At 40.9% G+C, this 23,650-nt stretch overlaps 2 protein-coding genes across 2 annotated transcripts; one reads left to right on the top strand and one right to left on the bottom strand.

Annotated features, from left to right (window-relative positions):
• Positions 1-810: 810 nt before the first annotated feature.
• Positions 811-18,307, top strand: ubr1 (ubiquitin protein ligase E3 component n-recognin 1). Its single transcript, XM_070841886.1, has 47 exons — positions 811-861; positions 2,153-2,412; positions 4,690-4,768; positions 5,554-5,664; positions 6,876-7,003; positions 7,093-7,231; positions 7,340-7,402; positions 7,531-7,654; positions 7,790-7,897; positions 7,994-8,082; positions 8,168-8,266; positions 8,423-8,580; positions 8,667-8,766; positions 8,888-9,016; positions 9,144-9,324; positions 9,412-9,464; positions 9,606-9,716; positions 9,828-9,893; positions 9,992-10,093; positions 10,184-10,247; positions 10,331-10,455; positions 10,549-10,601; positions 10,688-10,790; positions 10,883-10,931; positions 11,053-11,207; positions 11,299-11,398; positions 11,522-11,625; positions 11,727-11,807; positions 12,036-12,217; positions 12,343-12,548; positions 12,642-12,741; positions 12,847-12,999; positions 13,089-13,189; positions 13,507-13,606; positions 13,700-13,848; positions 13,933-13,988; positions 14,091-14,187; positions 14,369-14,436; positions 14,704-14,851; positions 14,946-15,033; positions 16,096-16,232; positions 16,318-16,426; positions 16,522-16,578; positions 16,681-16,758; positions 16,852-17,022; positions 17,153-17,254; positions 17,808-18,307. The coding sequence occupies exons 1-47, from the start codon at positions 817-819 to the stop codon at positions 17,947-17,949; spliced, it is 5,223 nt and encodes a 1,740-aa protein (XP_070697987.1). The 5' UTR covers positions 811-816; the 3' UTR covers positions 17,950-18,307.
• A 2,385-nt stretch (positions 18,308-20,692) lies between these two features.
• Positions 20,693-23,180, bottom strand: LOC139212291 (photoreceptor outer segment membrane glycoprotein 2-like). Its single transcript, XM_070842806.1, has 3 exons — positions 22,600-23,180; positions 21,985-22,231; positions 20,693-20,965 (listed from the first exon to the last, which is right to left on the bottom strand). The coding sequence occupies exons 1-3, from the start codon at positions 23,178-23,180 to the stop codon at positions 20,693-20,695; spliced, it is 1,101 nt and encodes a 366-aa protein (XP_070698907.1).
• Positions 23,181-23,650: the final 470 nt, after the last annotated feature.

Here is a 23,650-nt window from a genome sequence, read left to right as displayed (position 1 = left end):
ATATATGCTCCATGCATGGGAGCCAAGTTATCATTAAAAGTGGGGGTGCATGGCTACTAATGGGCAAGGGGAGGTATTGCAGGAAAATGTACCCTGTAATACTGTACCATGCCATAGACTACCATACATTACCATATATTACCATAGAATGCCATACCATACAATACCATAGATTACTGTTGAATACAGTATAGTAATAGTGTAAAATAAACAATACATACAATGTAAATACAATACATTGGATATCATACCATACTGTAGAGTACCATAGATTACTATTCCATAGATTACCAGTGAATACTGTACAATACCATACAATACCATAGAATATCATACCATACTGTAGAGTACCATAGATTACTATTCCATAGATTACCATAGAATATTGTACAATACCATAGATTACCAGTGAATACTGTAGGATACTGTACAGTACTATACAATACCATAGATGATCATGGATACCGTATTATACCATAGATTTCCGTACCATATATGGACTCAAAACCTAATTTAATAATTGTCCTATCATGTATGCAGACCTTGTACACTGGGCTACCACCAGAGGGCGAGTCTAGCAGAATATTTTGTTTATAAAATGCTCAGTGTGACCAGAAGAATATAACTACTACAAGAAACTGATATTTTTTTCTCTAAATACGTGTCCAGTTTGATTAGTAGACTGATGTACGCCTGCTTTGCTAGGTCCAAATATCCCTGACTATTCCAATTGTGGTCTAATAGCGTCGCAAAAGGTTTTCTATTACAAGGGGAACAGTCTCCTGGTTACACCTCCTCCTTTACGGCAAATGGAATATGGCGGAGGGCGAGAAATCCATAGACGGACTGGAGCTCAGCAAGGTACGATTTTCAAACAGCTAATGTAGCTGACAGTGGTTACTGAGACTCGGGGACCAAACGCTGAAGTATAACCTGGTAGTTTCTATGTACGATGCAGTTTGACCGTGTAGTGAAAGGCTGTCTGCTTACTAGGCTAGCATTCGTAGTTAGCTCCTAAGCTAGCTAACTCCCCAAATGGTTAAAACGTCCCTGCAGGAGCTACAATATTTATCGCCCTCAAACGGTCCGTGTTGCTGGTTTAGGAGTCACGATTTGTCAGAGTAGTTGGGGGAAATATGGCAGTGTTCTTCGCGGTATTTTATTCACGGTCCTATTGTGTTTTGGTGGTCGCTTTTGCCCAAAGCGCCTCAACATGAGTTACAATGAGTTTTTACAAATTTTGAGTTCTTTTATTCCGACTGTTTTTGGACCACAAGCTCTTTTAAGACTGTTGTCCAACATGTCGTTCCCCGTCTGGGATTGAAACTGGCCTGGTTGGATATTATTGTATTACGTTAGATATTTACAGTTGTGCAACAAACAAAATGCAGAAGGCTGAAGGAAGTGAGGCTTATTAAACCTTGCTGAACCAGGACTATAACATTTGACAACGATTTGATATCTAATGTAACTCGAGCCTCCACGTACAATGTGCAGTATGCAGCTACAGTGCATTACATACCAGCATGAATGCGGTTAAAATAAACACACCGGTATTATTTCCACCCAATCATCTCAACTAACCATTTATAGACTTAAATACTGAAGATGAGTAGCCAAACAGGCCCCTGTCTCTCTATATGCTTCCTAATGTTGGCCTAAAAACACAAAACTATCAAAGATGCTCTGATGACGTTCACTTGGCTAGCATGGTTAGCATGGTTGTTAGCATGGTTGTTGACATGGCCATGATAAATTGGTGAAATGATGATGTTGTTCTGAACATCTGTGGTGTGTGTTACCTTCTACCTTTGGGTATTCAGCGCCGTTACCAAAGATCACCTCTAGTTGATGACTGATTGGATATTTTTGTAATGACACTAATGATATTTGCCAGATCCAACAGTAGAAAGTACCCTGTGTACTTGGTGATTAGTTGGTCATTTTATCATACTTTGTCATTTTAATTCCATTTTAATGTTTATGGTGCACATTCCCAGTTCAGATTTCTAAGGATCAAACAACGTGAACGTTTTACTTAGCGGTAGCATCAGCAGTCAATACAAAATAACATGCGTCAGCATTCATCACAAGCAATTGCATCATCATAGATTTTAACAAATGCCCTAATGCCCCTCTCTGTTCCCTGCAGGAATGGCTGGAGGCTGCAGACAGCATGGCGGAGCTGCTCAGCTACCTGAAGGAGCAGGTGCCACAGATCTTCTGCCTGAAGAAGGAGCCCAGCCCTCAGGAGGAAGAGGAGCTCACGCAGAGACGACTCCTTCATCCTCTGGAGTGCTTCCTGTTTGGAGAGGATCCGCAGGAGGGTTTGGAGAAGCTGAAGCAGGGCAGCACCTCCTCCCAGCTCTGTGGACGTGTCTTCAAAGAGGGAGAGACTGTCTACTCCTGCAGGTCTGAACAGACCCTCTGATCTTCTGTAATAAATATGTTATAACAGCAAAAATAATAGTAGCTATGATAAAATACTAAATATGTATTTGATGCATTAGTAATTAGTAATTATCATTTTGGCATGAAATGCAGGTATCAAACGGTATGCGCACAGTACTTTTCTCTAGTCAAATCTCATTATTGGATGAGATAAAAAGCTACAGAGTGCAAAGACAGGAATATACATACATGGAGGCTATTTAACATCATTTAATACTTTTAGAGGAAATAGTTTGGCCTCAGTAGGTTTTACTTCTACAGCGATCTGATTACATGACAACCCCACAGTATTTAGGCTAAGTGTTAAAAATGAATAGTTAATGATTAAACTCTCAGGTTTCAGCAAGGGGCAGTCCGCGAGTAGATCTGAATGATGTGAAATGCTGTATGACTCACATTGATATGCACATTTGTTCGTCTGTCAGAGTTTTTCTCAATATACTTCATCAAGCTTAATTATGCAAGTTTTATGTCAGCATGAGGCACATTTAAGAAAGTCCTGACAGATTCTCGAATAATTTTACATAATAGAAGTCAGCGGTGTATCCCAGTAGGTATTCTCTATGAATTACTGTCTGCTGTCACTGTATTCAAACTGATGATGGATAAATAGAGTAGTTTAGTAATATTGTCTTCATAAACAGCATATACAACAGGACAAAACAATTGTTAATGTCTTGACAAAAAAAAATTATTTGTTACATAGATATAACAATAAGTACCTTTATTAAAAAAAAAAAACTGAAGGAATACTATTAAAGGGTGTCTGTTTCAAAAAAATGTGTACATACACAGTACTGTGCAAACGTTTTAGACAGGTGTGAAGAAATGCTGTAAAGTAAAATGCTTTAAAAAATATAAAAATCAATTGTTTATTTTTATCGATTTACAAAATGCAAAATGAGCGAACAGAAGAAAAATCTAAATCAAAACATGGTGCGACCACCCTTTGCCTTCAAAACGGCATAAATTCTTCTAGGTGCACTTGAACACAGTTTTTGAAGGAACTCGGCAGGTAGGTTCTTCCAAACATCTTGGAGAACTCTCCAGCCTTTCGGTGAACAAACTGCCTTCTGCTACACCAAATATTTCAAATTTTGACTCATCAGTCCAGAGGACCTGCTGCCTTTTTTCTGCACCCCAGTTCCTGTGTTTTTGTGCATAGTTGAGTCTCTTGGCCATGTTTCCACATCAGAGGTTTGGCTTTTTGACCGTAATTCTTCCATTAAGACCACTTCTGGCCAGACTTCTCTGGACAGTAGATGGGTTTACCAGGGTCCCACTGGTTTCTGCTAGTTCTGAGCTGATGGACCTGCTGGACATCTTCCAATTTTGAAGGGAAGTAAGCATAATGTGCCTTTCATCTGCTGTACTAAGGTTCCTTGGCCAACCGCTGTGTCTACGATCCTCAGCGTTGCCCGTTTCTTTGTGCTTCTTCGAAAGAGCTTGAACAGCACATCTTGAAACTCCAGTCTACTTTGAAATCTTTGCCTGGGAGAGACCTTGCTGATGCAGTATAAGTACCTTGTGTCTTGTTGCTGTGCTCAGTCTTGCTGTGATGACCTGTGACATGAAACCGTCTTCCACAGCATCACCTTGGTAGCAGAGTTTGTTGCTCACCCAGTTTTAACCCTCCTACAGCTGTTTCTGTCTCAGTTAATGACTGTGTTTCAACCTACATATGAAATAGATGATCATTATCATTGTTTGGTATAATTGGTTAATCATACACCTGAATATGATTTTATCAAATCCCTTTGATTTTAGATTTTTCTTCTGTTCGCTCACTTTGCATTTTGTAAATCAATGAACTGAATTTTATAATTTTTGGAAGCATTTTTACTTCACACCATTTCTTCACACCTGCCCAATACTTTTGCACAGTAATGAATGTGTTATATATTATAATTAATTACTTAAATGACTAAAATTAGCACAGAGACATATAATATAAAATGGGACAAGTGTGTTTTTGTTATTGTCTGAAATGGCTCTTGTGATACATTCATCGATATGATATGCAGCCAATAACAGTGAATTTGTATCAACACAAAATACGACTGAAATTCATGTGCTCAACAAGTTTACACTGTGTTTGCACTGTTTGGTTAATGCAGAAGAGGTCATCATGCATACCAGGCTGTACAGTAACTTGAGTGGTTTGTCTTCAGCAGCAGATGATGCACTTTTGTCTATATTTGATTGATCAAGTAACACATCGTCCTCAACCTTTTCCAGGGATTGTGCAATAGATCCCACTTGTGTCCTGTGCATGGACTGCTTCCAGGATAGCGTGCACAAAAGTCATCGTTACAAGGTTGGTGCCCATGTAAATGTTTGTAATGAACAAAATGAACATGTTGTATCTAAATACAGTAATTGAATGCAGTTGGCATGTTCCATCATGAATACATGGGAATAATAGAAAATCACTCATCATTGGGTTTCTTTTCTGAGATTTGACATCTCTACATGAGCATCCTTACCTTGTCCTTGTCTGACACTAGTCTCTGTGATTCACTCCCTTGAACATTTTGCTGTAATGTCAACTTGATGACTCTCCTCAAAACATAACAAATAACATAGCAGAGAACCTTCCTCTATGCCCCTTAAACTTTGGGAATAAGCTAGAGTTTAAACTATTAGTCAATTAATTGATAATCCAAATTTACAGACCATTAATGCACAACTATTTTGAAGACAGAATAATTGTTTGAGTTGCCTTTCAATCAGAACTGTCCAAGAAATTATGCATCCGACTCCTTAAATGTGAGGATTTACTGCTTTTTATGTTTTCCATCATTGTAAAATTTGGACATTTGGAGATGTCACGTTGATCTCTGGGAAACTTAGACATCTTATACACCCAATGGATAATGAATTAATCAATAATGGAAATAATCATCAGTCGTAGCCCTTGTATAAAACATTTAAGTACTTGATTCACTTTTAATCATTATAGGACTTATGTGGCCTTTGATGTTGGAACCCCAGGGTCCATGATAATGCATTCCCACAGTTAAAGCAACTGTATAATTTAACTGTTGTTTGTATCCATTACTTGCCCCCAGTGACATGCTATATGTGCATTTTTTCCCCCAGATGCACGCGTCATCAGGCGGGGGCTTCTGTGATTGTGGGGATGTCGAAGCTTGGAAGATCGGTCCCTGTTGCTCCAAACACGACCCAGGGGCAGCCACTGCCATGGTAACGGTGAGTTACATAATAGAGCGGAAAGAGGGACGTGGGAGGGGCATACTTATCCCATTCTGTGTCAGTGACCCCCAGAATGCTTATTTTCCCATCTCAGTCCTGGATGCTGCTCTCTTGGCTAAGGCTTTGGCTCCGGAAACAAGAATGAAAAGCACTTTGTTGACCTCCACCAACTGAGAAAATTTATAACTAGGTTAAGAGCTTGGGAGGGTGATTGAGTGCATGAAAACTGGGGTAAAACAAATGATGGTGATGCTGGTAGAGAGCAGTCTTTCTACAGTTGCTGAAATCCTGCTGAACAGTACAGGGATGTATTCAGTGTACAGTTTCACCTACCAAACTGCTGCTGGGACACATTTTGATGATTGGGTGTTTCTGTTCATCACTTGTTTGCCAGGCCTTTCTTTGCTGATCACAGTATTTGGGATTGTCTCTGATAAGATCATGCTCAGGGGCTTTGAGCAGATGTACAGCTTGACAGCTCTGTGCCTGTTTCCATAAACAGCAGGTGCTTCTATTAACAGAGAGATCACTGACCCCAGTCTGGGAGGCTGCTCTGTGTTTTCTACACCAGATCAGAACCTGTGCTTAACAAGCAGTGACGCATGACATGAACATGAAAACCCATTATGCTGTTTTAGACGTCATGTTGTTAATACTCCAGTTTTTGTTCTCACACAGTAGTGTGACGTAGAGAATACACAGATAAATACACAGACTCATTGTATGTTTGGTTTGTGTGTCAAATGTCAGACATTTGTATGAAATACTTGGCTGCAATGTGGAATGTTTGTTTTCAGGGATTTTGATAATAACTTTAAGGAGCCAGCTTTTATTAAACAAAACATCTAGAACGGTTCCTTGTCATATCCACTGCTGGCGACACAGGAAATAGGGAATTAGTAAACGTTTTTACAGCAAACTTTGTCCATGTCAGATTAGGTGCAGTTTCTCTGCAGTTGAATATTTGTGTTGAAGGCTGCTTCAATAATTTTGTGTAGTTATGATCTTGGCAAATTACAATAATAGGAAAAAAAATACAAAATTTAACTTGTATCTCCATATTTATTGAATTAGTCCAGGTTCAATACTGATGTCACCAACTAATGGCAGTTTGTTGAAGGATGTTCATTTTTGTAGCAAGAGGAGTCCTCAGAGTGTTTGTGGTGTGCTCAAAAACAGATCCTGTGCGTTTGTCTCATTTTGTGCAGGATGACTGTGTGTTGGAGCCGGAGTTGTATGAGCGGGCTGAGAAGCTGTTCCGGGTGCTGCTGCAGTACGTCACAGATTTTTTGGTTTGGGAGGAAAATTTGGAGCTGTCACCTGAACTCCAGCCCCGGTACGGCCTGTTTAATCACATGTAAATGCATAAATCCGTACGCAAAGCACTCAACGTAATTTTGACAGTGTATTTCTCAATCCATGCAGGACAAAAGACAATGCTTACTACTGTGTACTGTACAATGATGAGCACCACTCGTATGACCACGTGATCTACACCCTGCAGCGTTCTGTTAACTGTAATGAGGCTGAAGCACAGACACACACAGCACTTATTGACAAGGAGGTAATTTTTGGTTTTGTTTTCTCTTGACCTTTCCTTTACAATACTGTCATTTGAAAGGGAAGCATTGTAGAATACACCCGTGTGTAATTATTGTGAACTGTCGCACAGGGTCGGCGAGCAGTAAAGAGAGGAACGCTTCGTTCCTGCCAGCAAGCAAAGGATCTCATCAGGGTAAACACTGGCCACTGACTCTGCATCAGTTTAGACATTAAAATTATGTTTAATCTTGAACCTGAAATAATTATTTCCCAGTTTTTCATTTCTAAGTGAGCTCTAACTCTTTCACTGCTGTGCTGCAGTCCAACTCGGAGCACATTTCTCTGCAGCCACTTCGTGTGGAGATCCTTCATGCAGCAGTAATGGCTCATCAAACTTTTGCTCTGCGTCTGGGCACCTGGTTCCAGAAGATCATCAGTTACTCAGGTGCTACCATCGTTGCCATCGCACAAATTTCATTGCTTTATTTAATGATTGCACACCTTTTTTAGATAATGTGTCTACACCTTAGGACACAGTTGTCCATGCACAGCTTCTTGAACCTATGTGTGTCTTATGCAGTGGGCTTCAGGCAGGCCTTCTGTCAGGTGGCACTAGAGACCAACACAGACGGAGACCAGCCGTGCCTCATCAGCAGACTCATGCTGCACGATGCCAGGATGTACAAAGGCAAGCAGATCTTATCTTGGTTTTCATACACAGTGTAATCTCACCTCAGTTCTGTATGACACTAACATGAAGATTTTTTTCTCTTATTTCCTCAAGGAGCTCGCAAGATAGTACATGAACTGATTTTCTGTAGCATGCTAATGGAGACAGAGTTCAAGAGGCTTTTTGCGATTGAATTTACAAAGGTAAAAAGGGATATGTTGTAATTTTTTGCAATTCTTTCATTTGCTTAAATTAATAAAATTAATTCCCCATCTTTGTCTTTTTCAGCACTTTAAGCAGCTGCAAAAGGATTTCATAAATGATGACCATGAGAGGAGTATATCCATCACTGCTCTGTCTGTTCAAATATTCACTGTACCCACATTGGTAAGTGTTTGTTGTTAGGGCATCAATGTAGATATTATGTTATAGTGAGTTAAATATAATATAACATTAAAATTTATACTAGTTTAGGAAGACCATACTGCACATATCTGTGCATTATCATCCATCTCTATTGTCGCTTTCCTGTTCCTCTTCTAGGCCAGACAACTGATCGAACAGGCCAATGTCATTAAAGTGATAGTTGATACAGTCATGGAATTGCTGCGCGAACATCTGGATGTCAACGATCGCTTTTTCTTCCTTGGCTACAACTCAGACAAGTTCTCACGCATCCAGGTCATCTTCCACGACCTCAGGTCATTAAACGGGAAGCAATTTTGACAAAATTCTCATTTGTAACTGTTGGGATCTTTATCTAAGATGTAAATTTTGTCTCTCTCAGGTATATTCTGATCAGTAAGCCCTCAGTATGGACAGAAGATCTGCAGACACAGTTCTTAGAGGGGTTCAAAGTCTTTCTTGGTCTCCTCAAATGCATGCAGGTAGTCTTCATCTTCACCCTGATTGATTCTGTGATAATGTTTTTGTCCTTACATCAGGTTACAGTAACTCGACAAACCAGATTTCGGAGAAATGCTGGAACTCTTTTGCTTTGCTTTTCAGGGCATGGAGGAGGTGAAGCGCCAGTTTGGTCAACACATTGCAGTGGAGCCAGAATGGGAAGCTGGGTTTTCCCTTCAGATCCAGCTCCGCCACATTCTTGCAATGTTTCAGGACTGGTGTTCCTCTGATGTGAGTTATCAATTTGTCCATTCACAAATGGAGGAAACATTCGATAAAACCCCCTCGCTGTCCATTTACTCAGAAGTAGTAGAAGTAAAGACAGGACAAGTTAATTTTTGGTTGTTTGCTCCCTCAGGACAAGATCTTGCTGCTTGCATTTAAAGAGTGCCACAAAGTCCTGATGCAGTGCAATAACCAGCCCTTCCATAGGAAGGCCACCGACTATTACATGTGCAAGCACATTCTCCATGTTCGTCCGTACAAAGTGTCTCAGGAGCCTGTCAGCATACATCTGCCCATCTCCAGGCTACTGGCTGGTAGGATAATATTTGAAGCTCTTAGTGTTTTATTGGTGGTTTCTCAGTCAATTGTGACCTTACTACTCTGTGCCTTGTGATCCCTAGGCCTGTACGTACTTCTGTGCAGAACAGGGGCAATTGAACATCTGGATGATCCTGTAAGTGACGTGATTTAAATGTTTAGTAAGCTACTGGTGTCAGTGTCAATATTCAATGTGTGCTGTGTTGTGGTGTTTGTTGAAGAAGCTTTAACTCCCTGCTGGCATTTAAGAGTTGTGGTTTATTTCTGTCTGTTGCAGGAGAGCTATGACTTCACCCAGCTGGCAGAGTATCCTCTGCGCTGTGTGGTGCTGGCTGCACAGGTCTCCGCTGAAATGTGGCGGAGAAATGGGCTCTCATTGGTCAGCCAGGTATACTACATTCTGTAGATATTCAATGTATTGTTTTTATTCTGTGCGATCTGTTAATATTTCTTCAATTAATAAATAACAAAGACATTAATTGTTGTTTCACATGATCAGGTCTACTACTATCAGGACGTAAAATGCAGGGATGAGATGTACGATAAGGACGTTCTCATGCTTCAGGTTGGTGGCAGTCAGACACAGAATGCCCTTACCTTGCCTTTACTTTTTACATTTACACAATGTGGTGACGTATGATCCTCCCCACAATTTATTTACAGATAGCTGCTTCCAAAATGGACTCCAACCACTTCCTCATGCTGATCTTGTTGAGATTTGAGCTCTTTGATTACTTCAATGGGAGTTGTTCAAGCAAAGACCAGGTGAGCAACACCTCAGTTATTCAGAAAATAAGGTTGTCATGCCACCAGATGCCTTACTTATTGATGTTTTTTTTTTTTAATGATTTGCAGGATGAACTGATACAGTGGAATCGCTTGACAGAAGAGATGCTGTACCTCATTATTGTCATCACTGGTACTGTCTACTAATCAAACTTGGGAAGTTAGTTGGTTGGATTTGAACCACATGACAGTGTCTCATCAGTGTTGTGTTTCCAGGTGAGCGCTATGTCCCCGGTATCAGTCAGGTGACCAAAGAGGACGTGACCATGAGGGAGGTTATCCACCTGCTGTGCATTGAGCCCATGGCTCATAGTAACCTGGTCAAGGGTCTGCCGGAGAACGTAAGATACACATACTGTCTCACTTATTGAGTTATTTTCTTAATTTTTATGAAAGAATAATTTAAAAATGAGTTTAAAATGTTTTCTCTGCAGGAGAGCCATGAAACTGGCCTGGAGAGTGTAATTACCAAAGTTGCCACCTTCAAGTATGTAAAGACTGAGAGAGTTTGAGTTTAATCCTAACAGTCATTTTGGATTTGGTTTAATCTGTCCACTCTGCTTCTGCTTTCAGAAAACCAGGAGTTTCAGGACATGGATTGTATGAAGTAAAAAAAGAGCGTATGATAGAATTCAACCCTTTCTTCTACCATTATTCAAGATCTCAGCATAGCAAGGTAACACACTGCCTCAACATCGGTTCTGCATTAAACGGACACAACTCCTCTTGAATAGTCCTCATATTATTCTTACCTTTTACTTGTTGTAGGCAGAAGAGTCTCAGAAGAAGAGGAGGATTCAGGAGAGCAATGATAAAGGTGACCAATGTCTTTGCTTAGCACAAGCCTCCATACAGCTCTGACATGTGACAATCTTCTCCACTCCAGTTGCTAATGAATCAGCTACGCTAACATTCCCTCTGTTTTTGTTGATTCTCAGCGCTGCGTCCTCCAGTGCCCCCACCATTCTGCCCAGCTTTCGCCAGCATAGTGCGCCTGCTCTGCAGCGACATTATCATCCACATCCTGAGACGTGTCCTGCAGAGAGCTGCAGAGGACCGGGCAACTCATTGGACAGAAGCCATGATCCAGAGGGTACACATTTCATCCTTTTTACTTTATTCAACCTTTAGAATTTATTACTCAAACCGCTTCCAGTAACAAAGTGCATGCATTTACCACACAGGCCCTGCACTTGATAGGTCAGGCATTGCTTGAAGAGAAAACACAGCTTGAAGATAGCACTGTGGAGGAAGCAACCTTTGACTTCAGCCTCAAGGCCCGCCGTGAGTTAAAAACAATTTTTTGTTTGATGTTTTCATCACTGATTTAACCATTCGACATAATTCTCAAAGCTTTGAATTGGTTTGGTTTTGCAAACTTTGAGTGTGTCTCCTTTGTTCTTCCAGGGATTGGTTCAGAACACGGCAAGTCAGTGTTCCTCTTGCTGTCCAAGATTAAAGCTCTTCCTTCCCTTGAAGCTCAAAAAGACATGGTCAAATGGGTTCTACAGGTAGGCTATTCAGTTAGCCAATTCAAATTTTTTATCATTTACATCACATAAGAGTTTCTAACATTCTTGTTATCCTCACCATTTTATATTGTTTCTGATAGATGTTTGAGATTGTCAAGTGCCTTAGAGAGAAGTCCAGTCCAACAACCTCAATGAGTGTGGAGACAACTAAGCCTGAAGAGGTAAAAGAACCATGAATAATAAATGTAAAAATGTGAATTTACCTATAAAATTGACTCAGGTGAAGTTCTGGACATCACACTGATTGATTTGGTTTCCCTTAGTGCCAAACACAGTCAAGCCATCATTTGTGCCCTTTTCTGAAATTATAAGAAATAACTAAAACTTAATTGCATTGTATATCCTCTCAGCATTGAGAAGTTTTACCGTCTGACTTGTTATTATTCCAGAGTGCTCAGGATAAAGAGAAAGCTGAGCGCAAAAGGAAGGCAGAGGCAGCTAAACTCCACCGGCAGAAGATTATGGCTCAGATGTCGGCAATGCAGAAAAACTTCATTGAGTCAAACAAGATGCTATATGACAACATGCCAGAGAGTGGTACACAGGGAGAGCCTGTTACAGCTACTGAGAGGTGAGGAGGACCATTTGTGAAAAAAAAAAAAAAAAACACATGAGGGTGTTCAACTGGCTTGAGATCAAGAACCAAACCAAAGCAATTTGACTAATTCCACTTTGGGTCATCTTTATTCCTCCTAGTGCCATGGAGCAGATGGAGCTGCGTGTAGCCATTGGGCCGCATCGAGGCTCCACTCCAGCCGAGAGGGAGGTGCTCACCTGCATTCTTTGCCAGGAAGAACAAGAAGTGGCAGCCCAGGCTCAAGCCATGGTGCTGACTGCATGTGTTCAGAGGTCCACAGTGCTGACACAGTGCAGAGGAAAGATACCGACCAACAGAGCAGATGGTCAGTCTCCATTTACTATCATTTCATTCAACTGTTAACAACCGTAATTTCATAGGAAAAATTAAACATGTTCTTGTCATTGATCCCTTACAGGAACAGGGACATCATATCCCCTCTTCATGCCTCCTGAACTTGCAGTTGGGACCCACACTGGCAGCTGCGGACATGTCATGCATGCCACATGTTGGCAGAAGTGAGTAATTACAAAAACATGTTTTCTTTTCATGTATGTGGTAACAGTAGAAAGCACGATTGACAGTTCATTTGCCATTTAAGCGTTTTCCTCTGTATCCTTCAGATATTTTGAGGCTGTTCAGAATACGACCAGGAATCGTCTTCACGCTGAGCTGATCATTGACCTGGAGAATGGAGAGTACTTGTGTCCGCTGTGCAAGTCTCTGTGCAATACTGTTGTCCCTCTCATCCCATTGGAACCACTAATGTTTAACTAGTAAGTCTAGGGTACCACCTTCAAGCCAATCTGCAGTGGGTTGTTGGTTGTACAAGGAAGTTCTTTGAGTGTTTGTTTCTTATGTGTAGTGAAAATGCAGAGATAATTGGACAGCATTTGACCCTGCCTCGCTGGATCCAGATCCTCTCTGCCAGGATTAAAGGACTCAAGTCAGTCACTCAGGATAATGGTAAGAAGACATACTCAACATATAATGCTTGCATCTCTTCAGATGGATGAACAGCAGTGGCATGGTAACTGCATTGCTTTCTGTGGCATCGCTTACGAGTGTTAGAGGTTTTAGGTTCAGCCATTGCAGCTCTTTGCCTTCCACACCAATGGAAACAGATGTATTATCTAACCTGGTACAGCATCACATGTGAATGCAGTTTGAAATGTTGGTATACTGTTAATATTCACTCAACAGTGCAGATCAATTGTCATTATGTGCGACACTAAATTGACAATGTGGCACGAGATAATTGATTATTTTTCCCCTTTGTGTAGATTGCAACACAGAAGGCAGTGGTGTTGATGGGGACACAGGGCTGTGTGGAGAGGGCCAGCCAGACTTCAGGTCCATTCTGAGCTATGGAGTCCAAGAACCGTGAGTGAAACTGCCAGCTCAGTCAGCATTACTCAAGTATCTGTGTTTCCTGTAGGGCTGCAGTCTGAATCCTCTGCTGCTGGTTGTTTTTAGGAGGAAATTCTCAGATAGCATCGTGGAGATGCTGGTTGTGTGTGCCACTACGGTCCACAGGGTGGGACTGCAGACGGCACCCAATGAGCTGTGCCCACGTGTGCCCCTTATGGCTTGGAACACATGTGCCTTCACAATTCAGGCCATAGGTACAGTAAGAACTGTGGCTTATTGTGTCACTATGCCCACTTTCATGTTTTTGCAGTTCTCACAAGGTTTGCATGTCTTCACAGAAAACATACTGCAGGAGGAGGACAAGCCACTCTTTGGATCCTTACAGAACAGACAGGTTGGAAGCCACTTATGACAGCTGTCACATCATGCATGTAATGTACATTGGTTTGGGTTTGAATTTCAGACATCAGTTTTGTGAAATGCATCTCTATTTTAGCTTGCAGGTCTGAAGGCAATTGTTCAGTTTTCAGCAGCTCAGAGACTTAAGAGCTCCCAGGCTGTCATCCAGAGGCACTTCTCCGACATGTTGGGGGGTATGTGGTTATTTAAGAATACATGATGTTTATCTATCTATCCGATGTATTTGTGCAGTTTTCCTTTTTACAGGAAAGCAATTGTGCTTTCCCCTTTGAATGAAATGTGCTATATACTATAAATAAAGGGTGCCTTGCGGTCCATTTGCCTTGTGGTCACAACTGCAACCTCTTTCCCCAGTCTTGCTACCGGTCATGAGCAGAAAGAACACCCCTTCTATTATGGAGGTGGACTTCTTCCATCTTCTGGTAGGTTTCCCCTAAAGGGAACAGCTCTGTTCAGAATGATGGACTCCAGCTCTTCTTGTCCTCATCTCTCACTAACATCTCTTCAATTAGAAATGATAGATAAAACTACTAATAATTACAGGAATGTTTTCAAGCTCTAATGATGAAACTTAATAGTATTATATTTTTATATAGTTCCTATTTAAGTGTCTTGCAATGTTGAGCTTTTGCATGCCATTATTTGCATTTTTTTCTTAATGGCTTATGTGTTCTTTTGTGTTCGGTCAGGTGGGGTTGGTGTTGTCTGTGCCCTCTCTATATCAGGAGGAGGCTGTAGACTTACAGCCGTCTGCTGTCAGCTCTGCCTACAACCACTTGCACATCCTGCATGTGGTCACCATGGCTCACATGCTGCAGGTCCTGTTGTCTTCTACAGGTACTATACTTTCTGGTCTAACAACACTACATATCTGCCTCAGAATGCTCTACGGTGATTATGATGAATAATGGATGTTGTTGATTCTGTCTAGATTTCCCTGCAGTAGCGAGTGGAGAGGAGACAGAGGAGGCGAGAGCAGCAGCAGAGCTGTGCGCTATGGTGTCACAGCACACTGGGAGGTACAGCTGTTTCTCATCATATCATTATTTATCAGGCAACATCTATTAAAAGCTAAGACAAGGATGGCAGAGAATAGATTCCCTTGCGTAGATGTGCAACTCTTGTGAATTCAAATCCCATGAACAGAATATCAACTAAACTAAAAGGTTGTATGCTCTGATGTCTTAATCATAAAAGACAATACAAATGTAGGCTGAAATTATTGCTTCAGAAGTTGTGCTTCAGATAGAAATATATTCTTTATATTTTGTGCTTATTTTTTATACAAGTCATACTACTGTGCTCAGAATTTCTCAAAAAATCCCAAAAGGGACTTTATTAACTGCATCCAGTGGTTTCAGTGCAAATATGGACATGGCTGTGGATTGTGCAAACGTCCATTATGATCAGTACAGTGAACAGTCAATGAATGGATGTCAGTCTTAGCAGTGTTCGTACAGAATCCTGGTAGAAGTTTCTTTTCTTTCTACTGTGAGACATGAATGTCTCCATGGTGCTACTTAATCCCTCATGCTGCTGCTGAAATTAAGTCTCTGAAAATGTAAGCTGCTTGCAGCTTGGGGGCAAAAAGCCTGTTATTTCGCCCACAAAGGTTTGTTTGAAATCTTAATTTCTACCAACGCACATTAACTTATAAGCTCACTTTGACCATTCCTCCACAATAAGGAGAAAATTGTTCTTTTGCTGTTGCTAAGGCTGTCATCCTGGGGTTGAAGCCACTCACCCATTTGTCAGGGAACATATGCTGCTTGTTACCTTTTACCTCCAGAAATTCTGCCATTTCACCACCATGTTCCTAAATGAACACAGTCTATTGATATTTTCACTGAGTGTTGGGAAAGTTTAATGTAGCAGGAATTAGTTGGTTTTTTTTTAATTTGCCTGCATGATCAAACGTGACAGGAATCAACCTTGCCTCTTGGCCCTCCCATTAGAGGCAAACATTGCTCCTTGTGCTTTGTTGTAGAGGCCCTTTTCCGTGCTGCATGTCCAGAGACAAGCACGATAATGAAGACTACCTTCAGCTTGTTTGACACGTTGTTCTGTGCTTTGCTCATCAGGCTCATTCCAGATGTGTCTGGAAGCTCTGTGGCTGAAAGAGTGAAGAGAGGAATCGAACCTTTCTTGCGCTGCGCTGCTCTCTTCTTCAATTGCCTTACAGGAGTGCATCCTCCAGAGGAGCTCTCTAGTAGCGCTGGTAGGTCAAATATATTATTAGAATGATATCATTCTAGTGCATATGATGACTAATTAATTCAAGCTGGTGTTTGGGGTCTTTGCAGTTACCTCTCAAGGACAGATAGAGGCACTATGCAGCTACTTGGCAATACCCTCCAATGTGTTCCAGCTCTTCCAGGAGCACAGAGACTCTGTTACTCCACTGCTGCAGAGGTAAATGAGGAACATCGAAGCAAGGTTGATAAATTAGATCGATAGCTTCTTAGTATTCACAGAAGAGGTTTATGACAATGTGTTCTCCTCCTTAGGTGGTGTGGGAGCCCAGCTGTTACCAAAGTCCTGAAAGGCAAAATCCAGACAGTCAGGTAGACGTTGGCCTTTGTATTCATCTTCAGCATCTCCAAATAAATAAGATAAATAAAAAATAAAATAAATTAACCCAAATTAATAAAATTAAACTCTTTCAGATACCCCAGGAGAAGGAATCGTTTGATTGATCTTCCCGATGATTACAGTGCTCTCCTCAATCAAGCCAGCCATTTTCAGTAAGTGGGGACTTTAACTCCTTTCAGTTATCACCTTTCAGCAGTAGATCTGCCAGAGATGTTTAATCCACTTGTCTCCTCTGTTGCCCTCAGGTGTCCCAAGTCTACCGATGATGAGAGGAAGCATCCAACCCTGTGCCTGTTTTGTGGGGCCATGCTCTGCTCTCAGAGCTCCTGCTGTCTCAGCCAGCTGGATGGGGAAGATGTGGGAGCGTGCACCGCCCACGCTGCTACCTGTGGTGCTGGAGTGGGCATGTTCCTCAGGTGGGTCAATTCCAGGTCTTATAGGGATTAGAATAATTGTTTTTCAATGCTCTGAAGCATGCTTTTTATCTGCATCTTTTTTTTTTTTAACCGTATCCTTCTGTATTTTTCTTTGATATCATATTGGCAGGATAAGAGAGTGTGAAATCGTACTGATGGCCAGTAAGACTCGAGGAAGCACATACCCTGCTCCTTACCTGGATGATTATGGGGAGACTGATCCTCACCTCGGGTAAAAATGATAGCTTCTTTTCCAGGTGTTGAATTATTATTCCTTCTACTCAGAGCCACACCTGTAGGTATGTCAATATTGTCTCCTGCAGGCTGACAACTAACAGCTGCTACAATTTAAACACCTCCACCCCCTACAGACGATGACTGCTGCAGCTGCAGTTTTATATAGAACTACAAGTCTGATGCTCCTTGTGTTTTGGCCCGGTGCTTTTCATCCATGGCGCCATGTCTCCTTGTTTGAAACTTGTTGCTACTAGACCATATCGACTTGACTGAAAGATTATTTCACACATTTTTTTTTTTCTAATCAAATTGTGTCATGCTGTTCTATTTTGTAAAAGCCTTCAATTTAAATCTTGTAGAGTTCAAAGTCATCCAGCAATGAAAAACTAATTATACTACTAATTATACGAAGGATTGCTGTTTGTACATTTTAAGTTTATGGTACCTTTCATTTGACTGCATATAATCATGGGCATGAAATGCATAGTTTGTAATTGCAAATGTATTATATATTGAATAAATCAGACTTTCTGTCTTTAAATTTGCAGAAGGGGCAATCCGCTGCACCTTTGCCCGGAGCGCTACAGGAAGCTGAACCAGCTGTGGCAGCAGCACTGCATTCTGGAAGAAATCGCCCGCAGCCTGGAGGTGGTCAACGTTATGTTTGCCTTTGAGTGGCAGATGTTGTGATGACTGCTCCAGCTGTGTTAGCCAGAGTGTTAAGAGCACAGCCATAGAGTACAATCTGCTCCAGTGCTCCTGAGACACACACACACGCACACACACATACACATGTACACAAACAGCCCTCCTGCAATCAATGGAGGCCTGAGCAGCCAATCCTCTCCTGAAGAAAACCGCTGCTGGAGTCTAGAGAAGTGGGACAGTCCAAAAAAGAAGATAAGGAAGATGAATAACGGAGGGTGATGGATAATGAGAAAACCCAAGTCGCCTTGTTTTAATTTGATTGTCTGCTGTGAGAATGAGTTTCTCCTCAAGTAATGTTATTTGCAAAGAGACTCATTCAAATAAAGACAAACCTCAGATACACACTAACATGTTTCTGTTATCAGTTTATGTATTTGATTTCTCTCAGTAATGCTGTGAATTTTCTGCATTTTCGTTTTATGTTAGAAATTCTGATTTGTCATAAGTTATAATTGTAGAATTGTACTGTTTAGGAAGGTACATTCATTTGGAAATGTTTAGGTGAGGTGGGAGATGCAGCACATTTTTGTGTATGCAGTCAAAATGATCCACATCCTACTGTTACCTTTAACACACACACACACGTAATGCGTATATTGTGTATACAACATTTATAGAATATATATCGTTTTCAAAGTTGTAAAGCAGATTCAGTATTCTGGGAGAAGTATACAATAATCTTCCAATATTTCCTGATAATGTATGCACACAACTAAACAGACATTTTGACAAGTTTTCTGAATATTTTAGCCTTTTGACATTTATCTTTACTCACTAATCTTAAGAATAAGTGAATAAATTATATGAAACAGTCTACCATACTATATAGTATTATGAGATGCTGGTTTAGAAAAAAAACCCTTTTAGCGAAACTTCTTATAATTGTCAGATATCCATGATTAAAACATATTGAAGGGACCATTGCTGGACAGAATAGTAGTCAAATTTCACCATATGGTGCTGATTCACTCAACATAAATTGAATTTAAGTAAATATGATTTCAATATAATATTTAAGAAATAATTGTACTTTTTATTGAAAAAGAAATCAAAGGTAGAATATATGATATTCTTCAGTCAATACATTCATTTAAGCTCAGCCTTTCCAGGAAAATGTATGAATATTAAATTTCCTCCTTTTGTTTGATGATACTATATGACTTCCAGGCTGTGGGAATAAAGACACCAGCCTCTATACAGATCAACTGTCCCGTGCCCTGAATTCATCTGATAACAGTGGTGTCACCATTTCTAAAATCTAATGTGTTATCAAGTTAGATTTGTTTCATAGTAGTGGAACAAAATCTCCTCTCATGTCGCTCATCCATAGAATAAAAGTAATAATCCATTTTCCATCCTCTATATTATTTCATCCATCAAGTGAGCGCCAGATGAGGAAAAACAGGCAGCGTTCCCTTTCTTCATTGGTTTAATACATTTACATGGTTTGTACATTTTAACACAGTAATGTCTCATTGCCAGAATCAAAACTTTATTCATCTACATGCTTTAATTTAGCAACCTGCAGAAACCTCCAGTGTCTTCCCCCCCCCCAAATGCGTAAGCTGATTTCCTTTGACCAACAGACAAGATCCTGCCACCAGCCAATACATTGAAGGCTTTATCATTAAAACAAAATGAGACATAGTAGCCTAGTTTGTACTGTGAACTGTTTGGAGCCTTACAAAACAATCACAAACTATAAAACCCAGCCATCACCAGCTCAGATGGTTTATTGTCAAGCTTTTGGTAGCTCATCCCAGCGGAGATGACTGAGGTGTTTTTATAAGACCATGGTGGCATTGCTGAGGCACATGAGATCCATTGTAGTGACAGCTCAGACGATCTAGAGTGTATTATTATGGGTTATCAATTAGATTTCTGTCTGGTTATGTGCTTTTAACTAATGTGAAAGCAAAAACATATATTGTTTAGTACCTCTGGAACAACTTTGTTTGCTAAAGTCAGGTAAAATGCACAGAAGGAAACCAAAAATGTTACTGTTGATCTAAACACCCAGAACTAATGTAAAATGTAATGTATAAATCCTCATGCTCTTCCAGTTCTTAAACTCACTTCGACCTGTTTAAGGGGCCAGATCACCCCTTTTCTTTAATTTATACATCCTATAAATTCTTGTAATTCTAAACTCTTCTGATTGCTTTTTATATCATACTTTGAGGCAAAATCAGGCAAAAAAAAAAAATGTGGGCTTGTGATCCACATCACTACTTTAACTTCAAACAATTCAAGTTCTTTCTGACTCCAGTGTTGCAACTGACCGGTGTATTAAACAATTTTGGACACCTGTTGCAAAACCCCTCGATACACAGGCAACAAGATATCATTTGTAAACAACAAATTACAGTACAGATGTGTACAGATGTACAGAAAAACATCTACATTTGTGGTGATTTATGATTTTTTTTTGTGCTATTTGCAACAATGAAAAAGGAAGAAATTTATTTTTGATTGAGAGATTTTGATTAATGGTTGTAAAAAGTCAGCAAGGCATTATCTGCATTTTGGAAAAGATGTGTGATATTCCGCACAATAGTTCCATTTTACACACACACCTCTATAGGTATTTTTCTCAGTTGTAATTCTTTACCCAACTGATATTGATTAAAACCAATAAATGTAACAAGAGGAACTATTTTAAGTGGTCTGGATGAAGGCCCTTACTCAGGCCTGCAGGGAAGCTGTTCACTGAGGCGGACAGAGGTCAACTGGCCTCAGGTATTTCCTTCGGTGGGACATTGTCTGGTCCATAGTGTGCTTTAGAGGTTGAGGGAACATCAATATTGGGGTCTCCGTTGTCGGCTGTGTGTATGTGGTTGCACTTGCCAAGGCTCTTGATGATGTTCAGGTTGGTGCGGGCTGTTTCCATTAAGCTGTTTTCCAGCAGCCAGCCGTCAGACTCAGAGTTGGGGTCACCCTGCCTTAGTACATTTTCCAGGGAGGTCTGGAGGAAACGAACCCCTGTCAACACTGACAGCTAAAATGAGACAGACACACAGACACATCCACGCATATTAGTGACACCAAATGTGAATTATGATACAAAAAAACAAAGAAGAGGAGTTTTGTTTGGCTCCATATAATACGTAGTAATTTTGTATCTAATTTGTATCTTAAGCTTTGTGATTCGGAAACTGAGTAGAGGACAGTAGGAGAGTCCATTTCAAGTGCTGCATGGATGACCCAGAGATTATATGAGAGGATAGATTTACTCAAGGATTAGTACTGTGAGTGAGCGTGCAATGAGGTGACACCAATCATGTCCTCCATTAGTGACTATAAATCTTTTCATACAGTGGGGAAGAGAAAAAGCTGATAACTTTTCTTGTTACGTGATTTAGCATATCTGACGGAGTACTTTCTCGTATTTCTAAATGTTTTGAGATGAACAAGAATCATAAGAGTCCAACAGGGGTAGCACCTATGCAAATGCAGTGCTTTTGCAGACAGCTGTCTCTTTAAAAGATCCTCCAAGGATCTCAACAAAAAGTCCATTACACTCCTTTAACATTGTCATACTCACAATGGACATTTAAAAAAAACAAATGCATCAAAATAGATGCAGCAGAGGCAAAGATGTAGTCTTCTTCACTGTCAGACCCTGGTGCCTACATTACCCACAATGCAACTTGTTGGAGATTCAGGTGTGTTAAGGGCTACTGTAGCCTTGAGCCGCTAGCCTAAAACACAGATGAGGAGCAGACTACAGTGGTCTGGTAAGCTCACTTCTTTCAAACTTGACACCCATCATTTTTTTAATATGCAAACTTGGAGTCTTCAGTTCCAACAGACATTGACTCAGGTCACGTCGCTTCAGGCAATTTATCAAACTTTTGAAGCCACAAAAAACTTCATCCAACTTTTTTTTTCACATATGCAGAAATGGATGTTAGTACTCCCCAGCACCTGTAAAAAGACTGCTGTGCTAAAAAAGTGGAGTTCCCCTTTAACTTCACCTTTAAGACCTTTTGCTGTAACTAACTTTCATCCTCTCACCTCAAACAGCCAGGTGATGAGGACTGTCAGGCCAATGGACTGCATGATGTGGGTGTAGTACTCCAGCAGCGCCTGGCGACATCCTTTCATCCACAGGTTTAGCTCCTCCATCTGATGCTCGTAGTTGAAGTGAGCGGAGTTGTTGGTGATCTGCTGCTGGATGCAGGGCCTGGGGGAGTTGATGTTGCAGCAGCTGAAGGGGACTCCATCTATCAGGTACTTCCCCTCCACGTTACTTCTTAGCCGACTAGAAAACAGGAAAAAGAAGGAGGAGCTCAGGGTCTGCCTCTGTGGTTTGACCATAGTGTGTCATTGTTTGGGAAAGTTTAACCTCTTATTTAGTTGTTATTATTCTAAAAAAAGTGGCAGGAATATTCATAATTTCTTAGGCCCGTCATGGAAATTTCTCATCACACATTTATTACACTGACTTTGAACAGATTTTTATTTTTCACGATTTGCTTATTGGTGAAAGGAGTTGCCCTAGCACATGTTTTGAGATATTAGGTGTTGCAGCTTTTTTTCTATGTCAATAGTCCTTTTTTATGTCATTCTATGTGTGAATATGTGAATATACTCTTTATGAAATCAGTGTCTTCTGTAGTTTGCACTTACTCTGCCACCTCCTTGTTGGATATATCCAGGTAACGACTGCTGATCCACTGGATCTGAAACCAGTCCTTGTAGCCATTGTTTCCACAGCACTGGAAGTCTATCTGCAGCATGTCCACAGTGCGCTTCAGGAAGCATCGTCCTGGTGTGTCTGTGTCCTTATAGAACCTGATGGCCTCTGTCAGCCCCAGGTTCAGAGACTCCTCAAGCTCCCCACGCATGCTGTAGCACATCAGAGCCCCCACCAGCACACAGAAGGTGAAGAAGAAGGTGCATATAATGTAGGGCAGCATGATCAGTTTCCAGCGCAGGAACTTGGTGGAGTCCACGCAGTCGTAGCAGATCTTCCCTCCCAGGAAGTTTATGGCACAGGCGATGAGGCCCACAGCAATCAGCATGTTGGGCACGTACTGGATGTCCCTCTTAGTCATCAGTTCTACTCGCTTGTTGAGCTCCACCTTGAGGAAGAGCCCCAGGCTGAACAGGATGGCCCCTGTCACCACTGAGATCCAATTTAGGATCCACAGAACCTGGGCCAGCTTGTCCCTCTTGGTCTTGGTGAACTTCACTCTCAAGACGGCCATATTATGTTAAAATATATCTCCTCTTTAAGTTTCCTTTAAGTTCAGGGGGGGATTAAGGGTAGGATGCAGGTAGAACACGGGAGAGGAACAGGTTATCCTCAAGGGGGTGTACGGGACCGAGGGGAGGGGGATTGGTTGTACAGGTCTCTGAAGGTAGTCTCATAAGCAGCTTAGCCTGGTAGTCATGATAGATGTATTGTGGACGCTGCATTACAGTTATACTGTAGATGCAGGCAGGTCTGTGACACTACAGAGGAGAGAGTATGAAAAATTAAATGTGCTCACATGGCACAATATCTTGGAATGGAAAACACTGTTAAGACTAAATAAAATGACATGTGATCAGTTGTATGCAAGCAGGAAACAATCTGAATGTGAGACAAACTATAGAGCAGATCAGCTAGATGTACTTTGGTTTAAAACAAAAAAAAAACACAACAGTCTCCTTTTAAATCCAGTGATCCAAGTGT

Source organism: Pempheris klunzingeri, chromosome 13 (genome assembly GCF_042242105.1).
Source record: "Pempheris klunzingeri isolate RE-2024b chromosome 13, fPemKlu1.hap1, whole genome shotgun sequence".
NCBI classification, from domain to species: Eukaryota; Metazoa; Chordata; class Actinopteri; order Acropomatiformes; family Pempheridae; genus Pempheris; species Pempheris klunzingeri.
The sequence above is the reverse complement of the archived record's forward strand: the minus strand, read 5'-3'. Positions and strand labels throughout refer to the sequence as shown.

Coding starts and splice junctions, on each gene's coding strand:
- ubr1 (XM_070841886.1), top strand. CDS start 817: ATGGCGGAGGGCGAGAAATCCATAGACGGACTGGAGCTCAGCAAG. Junction 8,267..8,422: donor TATTCACTGTACCCACATTG/GTAAGTGTTTGT, acceptor TTCCTCTTCTAG/GCCAGACAACTGATCGAACA. Junction 9,325..9,411: donor CATCTCCAGGCTACTGGCTG/GTAGGATAATAT, acceptor TGTGATCCCTAG/GCCTGTACGTACTTCTGTGC.
- LOC139212291 (XM_070842806.1), bottom strand. CDS start 23,180: ATGGCCGTCTTGAGAGTGAAGTTCACCAAGACCAAGAGGGACAAGCTG. Junction 22,232..22,599: donor TCCAACAAGGAGGTGGCAGA/GTAAGTGCAAAC, acceptor CCTGTTTTCTAG/TCGGCTAAGAAGTAACGTGG. Junction 20,966..21,984: donor TCATCACCTGGCTGTTTGAG/GTGAGAGGATGA, acceptor GTCTCATTTTAG/CTGTCAGTGTTGACAGGGGT.